This window comes from Condylura cristata, unplaced genomic scaffold (assembly GCF_000260355.1).
Source record: "Condylura cristata isolate star-nosed mole 26May11 unplaced genomic scaffold, ConCri1.0 scaffold00021, whole genome shotgun sequence".
In the NCBI taxonomy this organism is placed as follows: domain Eukaryota; kingdom Metazoa; phylum Chordata; class Mammalia; order Eulipotyphla; family Talpidae; genus Condylura; species Condylura cristata.
In genome coordinates, this window is record NW_004567122.1 from 23,845,477 (window position 1) to 23,862,925 (window position 17,449).

Below are 17,449 nucleotides of genomic sequence, written 5' to 3' on the forward strand. Positions count from 1 at the left end.
AAACTAATATTATTTTAAAAGAGAAAGAAATTAGCAGTCAATGCTCCATCTTTTAAAGAAATATTACTTATTTAATTTAGAAAAAAGACTGAGTAATGTTGAAAGGGTGTTTGAATGGTTATCATTTTGCCTTAAAATCTTTCTCTCAATTAGTGGCTTTCAATTTGGCAACAGGTTTCTAAAAACTCATAATTGTGGTCATTTAAGGTCAAATAACTTTTCTATGAAGTGATTCTAATCAATCAATGGGCATGATGCTACAAAAATTTTGAGATGACTAAATGAGAAATGATAGCATCTTCTCACCCTACTCTCACCTCTATTCTTTCAATCCCCAAGCGTGGCTCTAAAATAAATTTTTATCAAGTAAATAACATTATGGAAAAATAAAAGCAGAACTTTTTCCTCTTAGTGTAGCAACTATTGGCATTTTGATGACTTCGCTTAGTCCTTAATGATACAAAGGAATCTTAGAGTTGTCATCAACGAATACTCACAGATTATTTTTATCTTTAGTTATTGTTCCTCGATATTTCCTTCACTTACCTACTATTAGATGAAATTGACATACCATAGTCTACTTTACTATTTGCATAATGTTACTAGAAACATCTTTGTATATTTAAAGAAACACATTTCCTTGATCATGTCTATAGTTTTTGTGGTTGTGCCAGCAACACACAGAACAGGTTCTCTATTGATTCAAGAGACCAATAAAGGAGAGGCCAAAGCCCTCCGTGGCTTTTCCAAGTTTTAATGATCTTTCTACACCAATTAGGAGGCAACTGTTGCAGGGGAGGCAGGAGGTTAAAGGAATCGTTAGCCTTTCTGGTTCTCTCTGACGTTCTGTTGCAGCACTTCCATCAGCGTCTGCCACACCTCGTCCTCTGTGTGACACCTCAGCCTCCAGGTGCAGGTGTTCACAATTTCACGGGCCTACACCACGTTTAGGGGTCCACCATTAGGAATGCATTCCCCCCACCTCCCCAGAATCCATCTGCATTCAAGGCCGCAGGTGATAGCCTCAGAAGCCAGCAGCATAAAAAGCCTACAGTTGCGCTACAGTTACAGCTGGAAATATTCGATCCACAAACAATAAAACTCATATTTTTTACTTATAAACACCTTAACAAACAGTAATTTTGTTTCATCCCAACACCAGCTTATAAGACACGGTCCTTTAGCACTAGGGTTTAGTAGTTTTGCTAATGAGTGAAATGAGCAACAGGCATTCATAATCAGAAACTGAGAAATATATTGCAAGACTGAAGAATGCTGTTAAAAATAACATTATGGAATTTTTTTAAAAAAGATTTATTTATTTGTGCATACAGAATTGGGGTACAGGCCAGAGGCTCAGGGGCAGTGAGAGGCTTCAGCAGAGACAGAGTGGGGAACAGAACAGGCAGATCCACGAAGTACTCTGATGCGGGGAGCAGCGGGCGGGTCAGGAGAGGTCTGCCGCACCATGTGGTCACCTCCGGGGCAGGCGGGGATCGAACTCATGCGGAAGCGGCTTTAGATTCTCAGTGCTGTGCTTTAACCCGCTGTGCCACCAGGGAGGGCCACATTATGGAATTTTAAGACAAGAAACAGAAATGCTAAATAATAATAATGTGGGAGGTAGAAGAAGCGATTACAATTGGTGTATTTTAGAGTTCTTGTATTGCTTGAAGGTGTGTAAAGGTAGTAACTTTTATTTATTTTCTGCCTTTTACTTTTTTTTAAAGCTTTATTTATTTATGTATATACAAGTGGGATACAGGCCAGATGTGCAGGGGTGGTAAGAGGAATTAGCAGAGACAGAGTGGGATAGAATATGCAGACTGATGAAGTGCACTGCTGTCTCGCCATGTGGATCACCTCCAGTGTTGGGAATCAAACTCCGGCGGAAGCGGCTGCCACCATCTTGCAGTGCTGCACTTTAACCCGCTGTACCACCAGGGAGGGACATGTCCTAATTTTTTTTTTTTTTTTTTAAAGCTAGGATTTTTTTTTTTTAAAGATTTATTCATTTGTACAGAACTGGGGTACAGGCCAGAGATGCGAAGGGTGAGAGGCCCCACCAGAGACAGAGCGGGGAGCAGAACAGGCAGATCGACGAAGTACACTGCCGAGGGGAGCAGCGGGCGGGTCAGGAGAGGTCTGCCTCGCCATGTGGATCTCCTCCGGGGCGGGTGGGGATCGAACTCATGCGGAAGTGGCTTTAGCTTTTTAGTGCTGTGCTTTAACCCGCTGCGCCACCAGGGAGGGCCCACATGTCCTAATTTTTAATTTCCAAACAGGTTATTGGAAAATTTCAGAGTAACCAGTAAAAGAAAAGAAATAGAATGTATAAGTGAGTATAAAGAAGAGTATAAAGAAGTCCAATTAAGCTAGACACCAAGAAAGGAGAAAAGGAAGCAAAGAAAAAGCTCAGAAAAAGATATGAGAAATATGTCCAAATTTATCACAAATCATAGAAATTAAAAACAGGTTGATTTTACCTATTAAAAGACAAATACTGTAAATTTGTCTCAAAAAATCATCTATCAGCTATTACTAAGAGACACTCTTCATGCAATATGATATTAAACGGTTGAAAATCAAGGGATAGAAAAATATTACCATTCAAAGACTAATTAAAAAATAGTGATGTACCAATATCAACTTCAGAAAAATAATTTATGTTAGGCAGTCTTGTAAGGAAAGAGAGATTCACTAATCGGGTTAAGATCATATCTACAGTAGTTTTATTTTCATTAATTATAAGTGAAACCAAACATTGTACAGTAGTGATTTATCGAGAACTGGGAACTTCACTGAATTTGCCTTTTTGTGTTTTCAATTTAGAAATTAACAGTATTTGTTGCAAATCTTTTGTACTCACTATCTACAGTTGTCATCTTAGTTTTATAGTTTCATTTGTTACAAAGTTTGAAAAATTTTGTAATGAAATCTGGTCACTTTATCATGTTTTTTTTAAGCTTTATTTATTTATGCATACAGAACTGGTGCAAGGTTGGTGAGAGGATTCACCAGAGACAGTGGGGAGCAGAAGAGGCAGATCGACAAAGTACACTACTGAGGGGAACAGCATTTGGGAGTGGGGTCAGGAGAGGTCTGCTGTGCCATGTGGGTCACCTCCAGGGCAGGGATCAAACTCATGCTGAAGTGGCTTTAGCTTCTTAGTGCTGTGCTTTAACCTGCTGTAACACCAGGGAGGCCCCATGTTCATTTTTTACCCTATAAGTTGCTATTGTTTTCCTAAAGTTTTTTAAATTATAGAAAACATAATACTGTATCATTAGGACTTTCATATGCTTTTCAAAAAAGGATCATTTTCTTACGTGGCAAAATATTATACATCTAATTGATATTATTACATCTAATTTAATGAAAGTAATAATTCTTATTTAGCAGCTGATTTTCAGTCTTCACTCAAATTTCCTCTATAGTCCTTTTACATTTTTATGTCCAAACCAGGACATCTAGTTGGCATATAACTTAAGTCTCTAATTTTGCAACAGTCCTTTAAAAAAATAAAAAGGTTAAACTAAGTTTAAAATTTACAACAGCCCCTTTTTTTTCAGCCTTCCTGAGTTGAAATTTTTTTTTATTTTATAACAGTTTATTTTTACATCATTTTGTACTTTATTTTTTTTTTTTCATCTCAATTGTAATCCCTGCAGGTTTCCCATCACCAAGTCACCCGTGTGCCATCACCATAGTTCCCTCCCCACCCCCCACCCCGTTTTTGATCCCATTCCCCAGTCCACCCCCACAAAATGTCTCTGGTATATGGCTGTTCATTATTATTATTTTCTGGCCTGGTCCATTATACTCCTGCTATGAGCGAAACCATCCGGTATTTTTCTTTCTCTTTCTGGTTTATCTCACTAAGCATGATCTTTTCCAGCTCCATCCAAATTGCTGCAAAAGACATGTGTTTCTTTTTTTGGTTTGCTGAGTAATATTCCATTGTATATTTGTACCACATCTTTTTAATCCAGTCATCTACTTTTGGGGATTTGCAACAGCCCTTGTTTTAATGACACATCTTCTGAGAATTTGGCCCAGTCTTGTGTGATACAGCCCATCTTCTAGATTTGACTCTTCCAACCTTGTATTACTACTAGCTTAATCCTTAACTCCTGTGACCTGAAGTTAAACTTCAAGGCGTGATTAGATTTAAGATAAGTTAAAAAAAATACAACATAAAAGGTGATATTGGGTATTTCATGTTAAGATTATAGTAGGAGACACGTAATGTCTGGTTGTCATAGCCATTGCTTATTTCTGTGTTACTATGAGTCATGAAATTCTTCTTTCTGGGGAAGCAATTACATTTCTAGTGTTTTCTTATATTACTTTCAGAAATACCTAGATCTTTATCTACCTGGAACTTAGAGTTGTAAGTAAAATATAGACTGCCTTTTTCTCTCTTAAGATTCCAAGTATTCAAGCATTTATTTAAAATGTGATAGTGGGGAAAAAATAATCTTGATGGCATACATTTGTCAAAACTCATGAACCTGTACCCTGAAAAAAAGTGAAATTTATTGTATATAAAGATTTTTTTAAAGATTGATTTATTTATTCGTACAGAACTGGGGTACAGGCCAGAGATGCAGAGGGTGAGAGGATTCACCAGAGACAGAGTGGGGAGCAGAACAGGTAGATTGAGGAAGCACACTGCTGAGGGGAGCAGCGGGCGGGTCAGGAGAGGTCTGCCGAGCCATGTGGATCGCCTCCGGGGCAAGGCAGGGATGGAACTCATGTAGAAGTGGCTTTAAGCTTCTTAGTGCTGTGCTTTAACCCGCTGCGCCACCAGGGAGGGCCTAATAAATCTGATTTTTTAAAATGGGCTGTTCTGCAGTCAGCTCAAGCCTGATAAGTTCACCATCATTTCAAGCAATTGGAAGGAGAATGATGGAGCCCTTTGCCATTATTTTCACAGGTTTCAACAGTAAGTAGGGGAAACAGGCAGTAGGAAGACATCAGCTTGAGTCCAAGAATCTCTATTAATAGCTTTTTACTCTGGGTTTCCTCTGGCGTTCTCTCGTGGTCTCTTCCTCTCATGGCCTTTCCACCTGAGCCATCTCTGAGTAATGCTGCCTTTCTATCCCTGACCTCCAGGCTCAGGTGTGCACACTTGCACATGCTCACACACACCCATGCTCAGGTGTCCTTAGTCAGGCATGCGGACCCCACACCCATGCATCCTCTACATTAATAAGATCAACACGCAGGTGATAGCTACAGAGGCCAATGGGGTAAAAGCTTGACCAACTTTATTTACCCTACATGGACTTTAATATTTCCTCACTATTTCATCGCACTTGTCTTGTCCCATAGGCATTACTGTATAATTACAATCTGTTTTGTTGAAGTGGTAATTTAAAATGTGTTTGGTAATAACTGATGCTTTCTTGTTTTCTTAGTGGAATACTACTTAATGTGACTTGGTGTAGAGACTGACCTTTCCCATTTGTATCCTTTGCCATGTGAATTTTTTTTTTTTAGTTTATGAAAATTATTGTCTTAGGTTGATTGGAAAGTATTTCCTATGTCAGTAATCTAAGTTGTTTACTTTAATGGTTTTGTTATTGTTTTTGTAATTTTTCATATAGGTCCTTGCATGCGATATTCTTTCACTAAGTTGGTTCCAAAAAGTAATATTCTCAGTCATTTTTTAGAAAGGTAATCTTTTTTTCCCTTTAATTTGTTCTGGTATTCAAGCAGCTATACAAACTGAATATATATACAAGTTGATGACTTTGCAAAAATACACATCTGTGAAATTATAACCACAATTGGATCATTAGTAGATCCATCACCTTCAAAGTTTCCTCCCACCCTACTTATTTACTTATTTAATATTTTTCATTTTGCATCTTTTGATATAAAGTATCACATACGCTTTTCTATTGCTAGTTTTTACTCAATATTTACTTTTTATTACTTTACTTTGTTTTTGTAATTGAAGTAATGTTGCAGTGTAACATTGTTTTAGATTTGCATCATTAAAAATTGGCAAGCGTAGCCCTCCCTGGTGGCACAGCGGGTTAAAGCACAGCACTGAGAATCTAAAGCTGCTTCCGCATGAGTTCTATTCCTGCCTGCCCCGGAGGTGACCACATGGTGTGGCAGACCTCTCCTGACCCTCCCGCTGCTCCCCTCAGCAGTGTACTTCGTCGACCTGCCTGTTCTGTTCCCCACTCTGTCTCTGGTGAAGCCTCTAGCCGCCCCTGAGTCTCTGGCCTGTACCCCAGTTCTGTATGCACAAATAAATAAATTTTTAAAAAAAATTGGCAAGCGTATATACTGTATTAATTTCACCAGTTTTAAGTCTAATTCTGTCCTTCACCATACAATTGATCTCATACTCAATTTACCCACACTCTGTTCCCTTCTAATCACTAATTGGCCTTTTAGTCTTAATATTTGTTTTATGTATTCGTTTTTCTTCGTATTTTACATAAGTAACATCATACAGTGTATCTTTCTTCATTTGACTTTCCTTAGCAGAACAACCTCTAAGTCAACCCATGTTGCACACGGCAGGGTTGTTTTTAATACGTAAGTAGTATTAATAGTAGTATTCCACTACACATTGGAAATTTTATCTTTTGTTACAAACCTACTCTTAGCAAATTTTAGAATTAAACAATATAGTATTGTTACAGGAATAATGATGTACAGATCTCTAGGACTTACTCATTTTGTATAACTTATGTTCCTTTAGTTTAAATCTATCTATTTCTACTCTTGGCGGTACTAACTGGACTGGATTTCCCTCACTTCGTAGTTACATAACTTTATGGTTCCTAACAGCAATGGCTTTGGGTCTACAATAAGTAGTTCGCAAACTTCACACCTATTTAAAGATTAAAAATTACTGATGACTCAAAGAAGCTTTCACGTGAGTTACATCAACATTTACTCAATTAGCAGTTCCTATTTAGGATTTTTTTTTAAGCACAAGACTATACAGCATCAAGAATACACTCAACATTGCGAGAGTATCCCCACACATCAAGTGACTACTGGAAATAGTGTGGGTGAAACAAGCAAAGAACATTTAACTGTTGTTAGGAAAAGTTTTGGCATTAGCGGACAACACCCTAACCCCGTCGTCCGAGACCGGATCCATCAGGGGTTGAGAAGCACAAATACCGCGTCTTCTGGGCCCCTCCCAGCTAGTTTCCCCCGTTACTGCCCCGCCCCCAGCAAGGAGCCGGAAGTGCGCTGCCTTCACCCAGTAGCCCCAAACACTCGGTCCCCGTGGGCGGGACTACTACCGGACGCTTCCGGCCGGACTCCGACTTCCCGGCGTACCCAGGGTCTGCGGCGTGGGCGCGCAAAGGACGTAGCAGCTCACGTGACCTCGGGGCGGCGGAGGCGGGAATCTGTGCTAGTGGTGTGCTGCGGTGGCTCGCTGCTTGCGCCTTTCTTTCTGCGGGTAAAGCCTACCTGGTCCCCCACCCCCGCTCTTGCCAGTCAGCGGGGAAGGAAGCCTGTGTGGGAGAAAGGGTACCGGCTTGAACTTTTCGCCCTCATCTGGAGCCTCCCGACCGCGCGACGCGCGAGTTCTCGCGGCCCACTCGCGCTTTGCCCCCGCTCGGGCCTCACTGCCAAACTTTGGCGCACCCCGAGCTGCCGACCCCTGATGTTGAGATAAACGTTTGCAAACATGTCCCGGATCGAAAAGATGAGCATTCTGGGCGTGCGGAGTTTTGGAATAGAGGACAAAGATAAGCAAATTATCACTTTCTTCAGTCCCCTTACAATTTTGGTTGGACCCAATGGGGCGGGGAAAACGGTAAGTCCTGAGCAGCTGCCTTGAGTTAACAGTTCTCACTTGTTTTCAATCTGGAGAATAAAATATCTGGAGGTCAGAGCTAATTGACCTAATTGAGAGTGTTACAGGGTAGCCCAGAGTGGACCGGGCCGCCGAGGAGGCCTCCTGGCTTCGCTTTTTGGGCCCTGGGAAGTGCCTGAGAATCGGTGATTCTGTGGCCCGGCATGGGGTGTGACCTGGCGTGGCCTCTAGGCCACAGCAGCTGCGAATGAGTGAGGTTCAGCTCCTCACCGTGTGGGTTCAGTACTGGGGACCGAGGTTAGCCTCGCCGCGGACGCCCTAGCTCTTTCTCTAGGAAGCCTTTGGTCTGCTTTGAGTCTCTCCCTACCCCCCAGCCCTCATTTCACAACCAGAGTAGTTGCCCCGTGCAGGAATTTATAAAAAAGTTGTAAAAGATGACATGTATATCGAAGTATGCCCACTGTCTAAGGATAAGAGGAAATAAATGGCTTAACTTGAAAGTAAAGTGGTGGGACATGGATTACTAAACTTGTTAGGTTGCTCTTACCCAATCAAAAGAGAAAGTTGGGTTACAGCGTAGGTACTGTGGCTTTTTAAAGCCCTGGATGCTTACACATGTACCTTGGGCCAAGAGACTATCAGGTGTAAAGAGCCACTTGAGAAAAAGCAAAGGTGTTGCCATTTTAACAGGGAGGAGTGTTACTGAGGGATTGGTGATACTGAGGGATTGGTGAAAAGTTTGGAGATGGAGATAAGGTTTAGTGCAAAGAGTTAAAAATTCCAGGTTTTTGTCTACTTATATTTGTTTACGTAAAAGTGGTATTTACTAAATGTGTATATTGCACCTTATATTCTAAGTGCTCTACTGCAAGAGAGTTAATAGTATTTACAAACACTGGCTGCTGAAGACAAAAAGTACAGATTTGTTGCTTCACCACTGCCAGTGTGATTTTTGTCAAGGGTGACCTAAAACTCAGTGCATTCCTTTTCTTATAAAGTGGAGATAAAAATAGGGCCCTCCTGGCCCTCCCTGGTGGCGCAGCGGGTTAAAGCACAGCACTGAGAAGCTAAAGCCACTTCCGCATGAGTTCGATTCCCGCCTGCCCCGGAGGAGACCACATGGCGTGGCAGACCTCTCCTGACCCGCCCGCTGCTCCCCTCAGCAGTGTACTTCGTTGATCTGCCTGTTCTGCTCCCCACTCTGTCTCTGGTGAAGCCTCTCGCCGCCCCTGCACCTCTGGCCTGTACCCCCGTTCTGTATGCATAAATAAATAAATCTTTAAAAAAAAAAAAATAGGGCCCTCCCTTGATGGCACACGGGTGACTTAGTGATGGGAAACCCACGGGGATTACAATTGATATGAAAAAATGATGTAAAAATAAACTATTATATTATAAAGAAAAAAAAAATAGGACTCTCCCTGGTGGAGCAAGGGATTCAAGCCATGCACTTCAGCATGGCTTGGATCTCCGGCCAGGGAGATTACCCACATGGCACAGCAGACCTCTCCTGTGTTGCCTTCTGCTCCCCTCAGCAGTGTATTTTAGTAGATCCCCCGTTCTGCACCCCACTCTGTCCCTGGTGACTCCTCTCACACAACCCCCCAATCTCTGGCCAGTTCTTGTATGCATAAATAAACCTTAAAAAAAAATAGAGCCAAAAATAGTACTACAGGTGCCACGGGTGCAAGGGGTTAAAAAGCACAGCATTGTGAAGCTATCCACAGCCACAATAGCACAGGTTCCATCCCCAGCCGGAGAATGACCCACATGGCACAGCAGACCTCTCCTGACCCATCCGCTGCTCCTCTCAGCATTGTATTTCAGGAGATATACCTGTTGTGCTCCCCACTGTCTCTGGTGAACTCAACCCCCCTTTCCCTCAATGTGGACTGTACTCCAGTTCTTGTATTAACTAATAAATCTTTAAAGCAACTACTGCTGTGGATTAATGTTCAAAATATATGCTTAATATATGTAAACTTGGTTAGTAAAATACTCAGCATATAGTAAGTTCTGTGTAATTGTTAACCTTATTGTAAAAACGTTTTAAAAATTTGAGCTTTATTGAGCTGTAAGTGACACAAAATTGGAAGGTGTTTTAATTGTACATCCCAGTGGTTTGATATTGTATGTCTTGTGAAAGAAATTTTTCTGTCTAGTTAATTGGCACATTTGTCTCACATTTATTTTTAATTTGTACTGTAAGCAAATTTCAATGACACAATATGCTTTTACCAACTATGTTTTACATTATTAAATTGAAATAATAATGATTTTGATTGAAAAGATAATTTTTCCCCAAATGATTTTATTTTAGTGTACCTTCAGAGTGCTGTGCTAACCCTGTGTGCCACCAGGGAGACCCCTTTTAGTGTACTTCATAATTTTCTGTGAATTTAAAGCAATTACTCTTTTATATCTAATCATATCTATAGTACATATCTTTTATATTCTATGGTAAATAATATTTGTATGGTGAATTAACATTTTGTGATAACCTTTGGAAGTTCTCTCATAACTAAGTAATACAATTTTATTTCTTTAGACCATCATTGAATGTCTGAAATATATTTGTACTGGAGATTTTCCTCCTGGAACCAAAGGAAATACATTTGTTCATGATCCCAAGGTAATGGTGCAAATAATAGTTGTTTTTTTTTTTTAAATAAAAAAATTTATAATTATAGAAGTGAATAAAAAAAATTGTTCATTGAGGTAACATTGGTTTACATCATGTTTTGGAAGTATAGGATTCCCTGCCTCCTCCCTTCAGTTGTTTCCATAGCACACCCACCCAATAATCCACCACCATAGTGCATTGTACTCTATCCTGCCTTGTTTGGTTTCCTTTTCCCCTCCCCTGAAGGCTAAGTTATATAGTTAGTTTTCAAGGATGAGTTTTTGAGTTGGCTTTATCAGACCCTTTGTTTTGTTTTTTAATATTCCACATATAAGTGATACCATCTGGTATTTACCTTTTTCCTTCTAATTTATTTTTATTAGCACAATCCCTTCGCTGTTGCTGCAGAAGCATGGGTTTATCTTTTTCATTGTTAAGTAGTATTCAATTTGGTATATAAGCCATATTTTCTTGACCCACCCATCTGATTTTGGGTATTTAGGTTGTTTCCATAGCTTGGCTATTGTAAGTAGTATTGCAGTGAACATGGGAGGCAAGTTTCCCTATGAGTTAGCATTTTTGTGATAGTTTATTATAGAAAGACTGGTAGTGAAGACAAATAGACAACAGAGTCACCCACATTTTAGAATCTGGTAACAACGTTTGTTGACATTTTTATGTATTTTCTTTTACAAACTTTTTTATGTGGTTGAAATGATTCAATTATGTGTTCTGAGGGTTTTTTCTCCCCACTTAATTAATATCATCAAGTTCTATGTCATTAAACAATTAAAAGCGAAATTAAATTCTTAATATGGATGTTATGAGAGTTTCAATATTTCTATTCTTAAAAATATTTATATTTTTGTTTACCTGAAATATTTCCTATTTATAGCATACAACTTTTTATGAACACTTTAAATAGTTGCATAGTGTTCTTCCTTTAGATTGTGTTTAGTTTTTTATTAAAATGCACCAAAATTAAAATCTGTGTACAATCTTGCTTTAAATTATGATGTTTATACTGTTAGAGTATGTAAATGACATAGAATTTCCTATACATATTTTGGACTATAGGTTTTTCTGGTTTCATTAATATGTTAGTGGATCACATGCCTGTCCCCTTCCTATGTTGAATTCATCATATAGTTCTTCCAGGTTTTTCCTTTGTTTATAAGGACTTAATGGTTTGAATACATAAAAACATTAGGATATTTTCTTATACCAGTGTAAGTCAAATATTTGTTTAGTTCCATGCTGCAGATAGGTTAGCATGGTGAAGTATTTATATATCCTATACAGAAATATATGTTCACTTGTTACGCTGTTTTTAATTAATAAGTATTTTTCATTGAGTTTATGTATTTTTAAATTTTTTTTTTACTGTTACCTTTTTTTCCTACCACCAACCCTCAAATCCTCTTGTTCCTTTCTCTTCTCCCTTTCTTTTTAACTTCAGAGCCCTCGGGGTGCTTATTGGTGTTCACAGGTTTTTTTTTTTTTTTTTTTTTTTTAAGTGTTTTACTGCATTGTCTGCCATGTGTATACTAGTTTTTGTTTTTACTACTTGGACTTAATTGTTGCACATCATTTTCTCAAATTCTTCCATTTCATTGAAAATGAGTGCATTTCATTCTTACGCCTGTGATAGTGTAGCCACAGATGACAACTTAGGCTGCTAAATAATGCTGCTGTGAACATTGTGAAACATTGGGGTTTCATTGTTGATGGTCCATCATTTTTATACATACAAGAACTGGGATATGGAGGGGGTGGTGGTAGAGGATTCACCATAGACAGAGTAGGGAGTGGTTGAGACAGAACAAGACTGCTGTGCCATATGGGTTAGCTCTCTGGCCGGGGATTGAACTCATGCCACAGTGACTGGCAATAGCTTATGGCAATAATGCTGATACTGCCCCATCATTATTTTGATGGCTTCATATTCTGTGACTGTAAACCCAAGATTGGGAATGCTGCGTCTTACGGTATTCCCATTTTTAGTTTCTGTAAGATAAATTCAGGTTGTATCCCCGTTATTACTCTGGTTTACCAACTGTGTGATAGGGTTCCTTTTGGCCCCCATACTCTCTAAAACTTGACCTTGGGGGTCTTTTTTAAAGTGCTGAATTTGGAGTGTGAGAGGTAATTTCAGTCTGTATGTCTTACTGGGAGTGATGAGATGGACATTTTTTCCAAGTCTCTTTTTCTGAATATTCTCTTTGATGAATTGTCTGGTCATATGGGCTTCCCATTTATTAATGGATTTTTTAAATTGTTGAATTAATTGAGCTTAATTTTTCTTGGCTGTTAATCCCTTATCAATTGTCCTGTATTTTCTTTCACTGTGTAGATGTTTAGTTTGAATAATCCCACTTGTCTATTTTCCTTTTTAATTCCCTTGCCATAGGGATTGGATCACCAAAATAACTTCTTGTTGAATGGCTCACCAACATTTTCTTACATGTATTTTATTACTGCCATTTGTATATCCAAGTCCTTAATCCATTTGGAGTTTATTTTTGTGTGTTGTGAGTACTCCAGCTTCATTCTTTTATTTGTAATGTTACATGGCAGGGAGAGGGGCATCCCAGAGCCCCCAAACTTGCCCACTCTAAATAGGTTCTGGCAGCTGCTGCATCAAGACAAAACATAACACCTTTACTGTAAAGGAACTTTAGTACAATTAGTAATCAATACAGAAAAGAGAAAGAGTATAGTTTCTAAATCAAGCACTCAAAGTTCCCCATCCCCTTGTGGGTAAAAGTCCAACCAAAAGGGATTAGCCCAAAGCAAGGCCCGAAAGCCCGCCACAAGACTAAAGCACCTTCTGGCAGGCACCCATAGAAAAGGGTCGGAAATGGCCAGACAAGTCTGGGGGAAAAAGAGCAAAATCAAAATCAAGATAAAAGTTGTCATTGTTAACCTCCCACGGGTCTCTCGCATCTGTTTCACACAGTCCAGGACTAAGAAGCAAGAGCCGCTTCACATATTTCTGTTCCTTGTGCCCCCTCAAGTCTCCCTTTGGCACCGCCCAGCTTCCTCTCTCTTCAGTCTCTCGGGCTTCTCCTCCCTGCTCAGCTTCTCCCTCCTTTGGGTGGGGCAGGGAACTTAGAACCTCCCCTTTTCCTGGGGACCAACCTGTTACAGTAGCTCTCCAATTTTCCAGCGCAATATATTAAAGAGACTGTCTTTTCCCAATTTTATGGTCATAGCTGCTTTCGTATAGATACTAGTATGTATGTGGATTCATTTATGTACTTTAAGTTCTGCTCCATTGGTCCATGTGTCTGTTGTGCCAATCTGATACTGTATTTATATCCTTTTTTAAATTCAAAAGGTCTCTGTGACTCATATATTTTGTTAAGTTTTAGAAATATATCCTAAGTAAAGAAATGTATATCTCAATGGAAAGCCAGCTGTACCCTAAGTAGCACCAGCAATACTAGCACCTCTTAAATTGCATAACAGTAATATCAAGCAATTTCCTCATCTTTTCCCTTCTCATTGAAAAGCTGCAGTTTCCCCAAGACATGTATTTGTTAGCATTCTCATGTTCCTGCTGAGCCTTGTCCTGAGTTATAGGGCAGGTGGATTGGGTCAGAATACATTAGGGACAAGACTGGGAGGACCAAGGAAGGCTTCAGAGATGAGAACAGTAACTTTCAAAGACAATTAATAAAATGCCTGCCTCTGGCTCCCCTCTAATCCTGTGCCCACCCTCCCATTCCTCCCTCCCCCCCGCCAGGGCTATAGGAAATTCCCTAATAATGGCATTTAAAAAAGGACTGAAGCAAGATGTAATTCTGGGTCACATAGATATTAACAGACAGTGAATGGGGAAGAAGGTATATATTCTCTGAGGCATGACTCCACAGTGTCTTCCTGGCCCCTCCCTGGCCTGGTTCCAGAGGCCTGGGAGTCCCACTTTGTTTCTGTTCCTTTACCCCTTAATAAACTTTTATCTATTTTTCTAAACAAATTTGCGTCTTTTCACTTGGCTTGCCTGAGCCTTAGCAAAGTTCCTCTGCAGCTTTGTTAGACACCAACCTGTGGTAGTCTGGTGGCCAGAAAGCACAGATCAGTTTCTGGCTGGGGGACTAGAGATAAAATCCTGCAATTACAGTAACAGTCCTGCCATGGTCTCCCACTTTGGCCTCTGCTTTTTTTTTTTTTTTTAATTTTAAAAAGTTTATTTTTACATCATTTTGTACATTTTTTCCCCATCTCAATTGTAATCCCCGCGGGTTTCCCATCACCAAGTCACCCGTGTGCCATCACCATAATCCCGTGCATCCCCCCCCACACACCATAATCCCGATAATCCCGTGCACCCCCCCCCCCATTTTTGATTGGCCTCTGTTTTTTTTTGTTGGAGTCTGACAGTATTGGCTCAGGAACATTGGGCCATATTGTTATTAATCTTGTTGCTTTCTGGTAAAGTTTGAAGTTAGGTAATGTGATACCTCCATTTTTCTTTATTCTCAGGGTTTCTTTTGCAATTTGAGGCCTTTCATGGTTCCATGTAAATCTCAGTATTTTTTGTTCCGTTTCTTTGAAAAATATTGCTGGTGTGTTAGATTTCATTCTATTTGTGGATCACTTTAGAAAGCATAGTCTCTCCATCCTTGATCATTGAATAACCTCCAGTCTTATGTTACTATATAAGTGTTTTAGTAACATCTCATATAGGTCTTTTACATCCTTTGTTAGGAGCATTCTGAGGTACTTAATTCTTTTTGAAGAAATTACAAATGGAGTTATTTATTTGCTGCCTGCTTATTTGCATATAAAAAGGCAATGCATTTTGGTATGTTGATATCGTAACCTGCCACTTAACTATTCATTTATTGTTTCTAATATTTTTGATGGAATCTTCAGGATTTTCCAGTTATTTGTGGTTTAGTTTTAAAATATGGCTAAGATCATAAAGGGAATACGTACCAGAGATCCAAGAACTGAACCTAGGGCATTTAGAAAAGGAAACTAGGAAGAAACAGCAAAAGGTAAGAAGGCCCTCCCTTGTGGTGCAATGGGTTAAAGTTGCAGCCACCTCAGCATGAGTTCAATCAATCTGAGGTGATCCATATAGCTTGGCAGACCTCTCCTGACCCACCTGCTGCTCCTCTCAGCAGGGTACTTGTCAGTCTGCCTGATCTGTTCCCCACTCTGGTGAATCCTCATACTGCCCCTGTACCTCTGGCCTGTCCCCTAGTCCTGTATGCATAAGTGAATCTTAAAAAAAAAAAAAAAAGGTGGAGGGATAAGGAAAATAGTAAGGTAAGGGCGACATCTTGATGATGAGACTACAAAGTGTTATAAAGAGGAGGAAATCATCAATTGTCAAATAATGTTTGACATATTCCTCAAGTAAGAAGATTTGGAATTGTTGGGGGGAAAGATGTCCTGAGCAAACGCCACATGAAGGTTTTATGAACACCACTCCCAACAGTTTTGCTATGTGAAGTCCATTGGTGGTTTCATTAGTCTGAAAGAACAGATAAGGAAGTGAAACACACAGAATTAAAATGAATTTTGCTATAAGGGGAAGCAAATAGGGCAGTAGCTGAAAAGATTTGCTGAATTGAGAACTTTGTTGATTTGTTTTGTGTTGTGTTTTAAAAAGTAGGTTATAGAGCATTAATAGATTGATAGAACAAACAAAACATTTATGCAGGAGAGAGAAAAATTGCAAAGCAAAATCCTTGACTAAGCAAGAGGAGATAAAATCCATTGCTCTGCTGAAGGAGTTATTAAAAGGATGGGCTATTTATTCTAAGGGTGGCAAGCAGGGTGAGATAAATTCTCTTTTAATTGTTTTTATATTTCCATTGGGGAAAAAATAAATGAAATAATTGGCTGAGGGTGGAAGAAAGGGTTGGTTGAGGCTAGAAAAAGTGAATTGATTAGGAAAGTATCAGCAGGGTTACATGGGGGTGGGGAAGTCACTTAAGGTTTGTTGGTGAAAAGTTATGTGGTAGTTTTAGTCTTACACTATTCACTAGCAAGCACTGAGTAAGTTGGAAAGTTGGCTGTGTTTGCCTTTTAAATATAATGAAGTGAGTGAGAAGCAAAATATTAACTTAATGTACATGTACATATACTTAATATGTACAGTTATTTGACCTATTCTGTATGGAATGCATTGCTTGTTACTGCCTAAGGGTCCTTACACCCTATGGGGTTCTGACTCCATCCTCAAATACACACCCTCCCCAACCTGCTTGGACTTCTCATTTAAACCATCTTCCCTTCTCTATTTCTCTACCTGACAACCATACACACTGAAAGGAGTAGTGGAGGTATTAGAGATAAGCACAAAGAGGAGGGATAGGAAAGAGTGGTTAGCAAGAGTGGTTATTGGAGCACTCCTAGGCAAGGTTCACTGACCCCCATGGGGATTAAAGAAGTTGCCCCTGGGCCAGAGTAGAGTCTCTGGGGGTTTTTAAGGGCTTTCTGGCCTTTGCTCAGGTATGCAAGAGATAGGGCTGGGTGCAGCTGGGCAGAAGGTGAGAAGAAGCAATTGGTGGTTTGGGGTATGGGAAGATAAAGGCAAGGACAGGTTTTCAAGGCTCCCTTTCCCACCTCCGTAGGTCCCCAGGAACCCATGTGTTTCTTGGGTGACCTTTCACATACTCTTCTTAGTCTCTCAATCACTTTTCAGGGTGCTCTTTTGTGGAGATGCCCTTTATAGTCTGGATCCTGAATTCTCACGATGAATTATGCATTCCTTCAATGTCATCGCCTTTCTGAGTTGGGTCTACTCTGTTCATACATGCCCTTTTCATCGTGCTTGGACTCTTGAAACCCAGTGCTTAGATGTCTTCCCATGTGGATACACTTTTTAGCCTACTCAAGTTCAGTAGTTACCCTGTTCTGGGATGAACTACTTTGTACTTCTTTATACCTTCAACCAGCATGAATACGTACCTCTGCCTGCCCAACTTATGACTAGATTGTTTGGAAAGGGAAGGGCTCATTTTTAATATTTTACTGTTTTGGCTAGATATTTTCCTAGATTT

General features: G+C 39.8%; 1 protein-coding gene across 2 annotated transcripts in view; it reads left to right on the plus strand.

The window, feature by feature from the left end:
- The first annotated feature begins 7,389 nt into the window (after positions 1-7,389).
- RAD50 (RAD50 homolog (S. cerevisiae)) overlaps positions 7,390-17,449 on the plus strand; it is a 73,512-nt gene continuing 63,452 nt past the window's right edge. The window contains exons 1-2 of one of the 2 annotated variants that reach the window (XM_004686704.2): positions 7,390-7,804; positions 10,353-10,436. In XM_004686704.2, coding sequence (XP_004686761.1) covers positions 7,676-7,804; positions 10,353-10,436 — 213 coding nt within the window. In that variant the 5' untranslated portion in view covers positions 7,390-7,675. The remainder of the gene's footprint in view (positions 7,805-10,352; positions 10,437-17,449) is intronic. The other variant, XM_012727951.1, reaches the window with a different exon arrangement.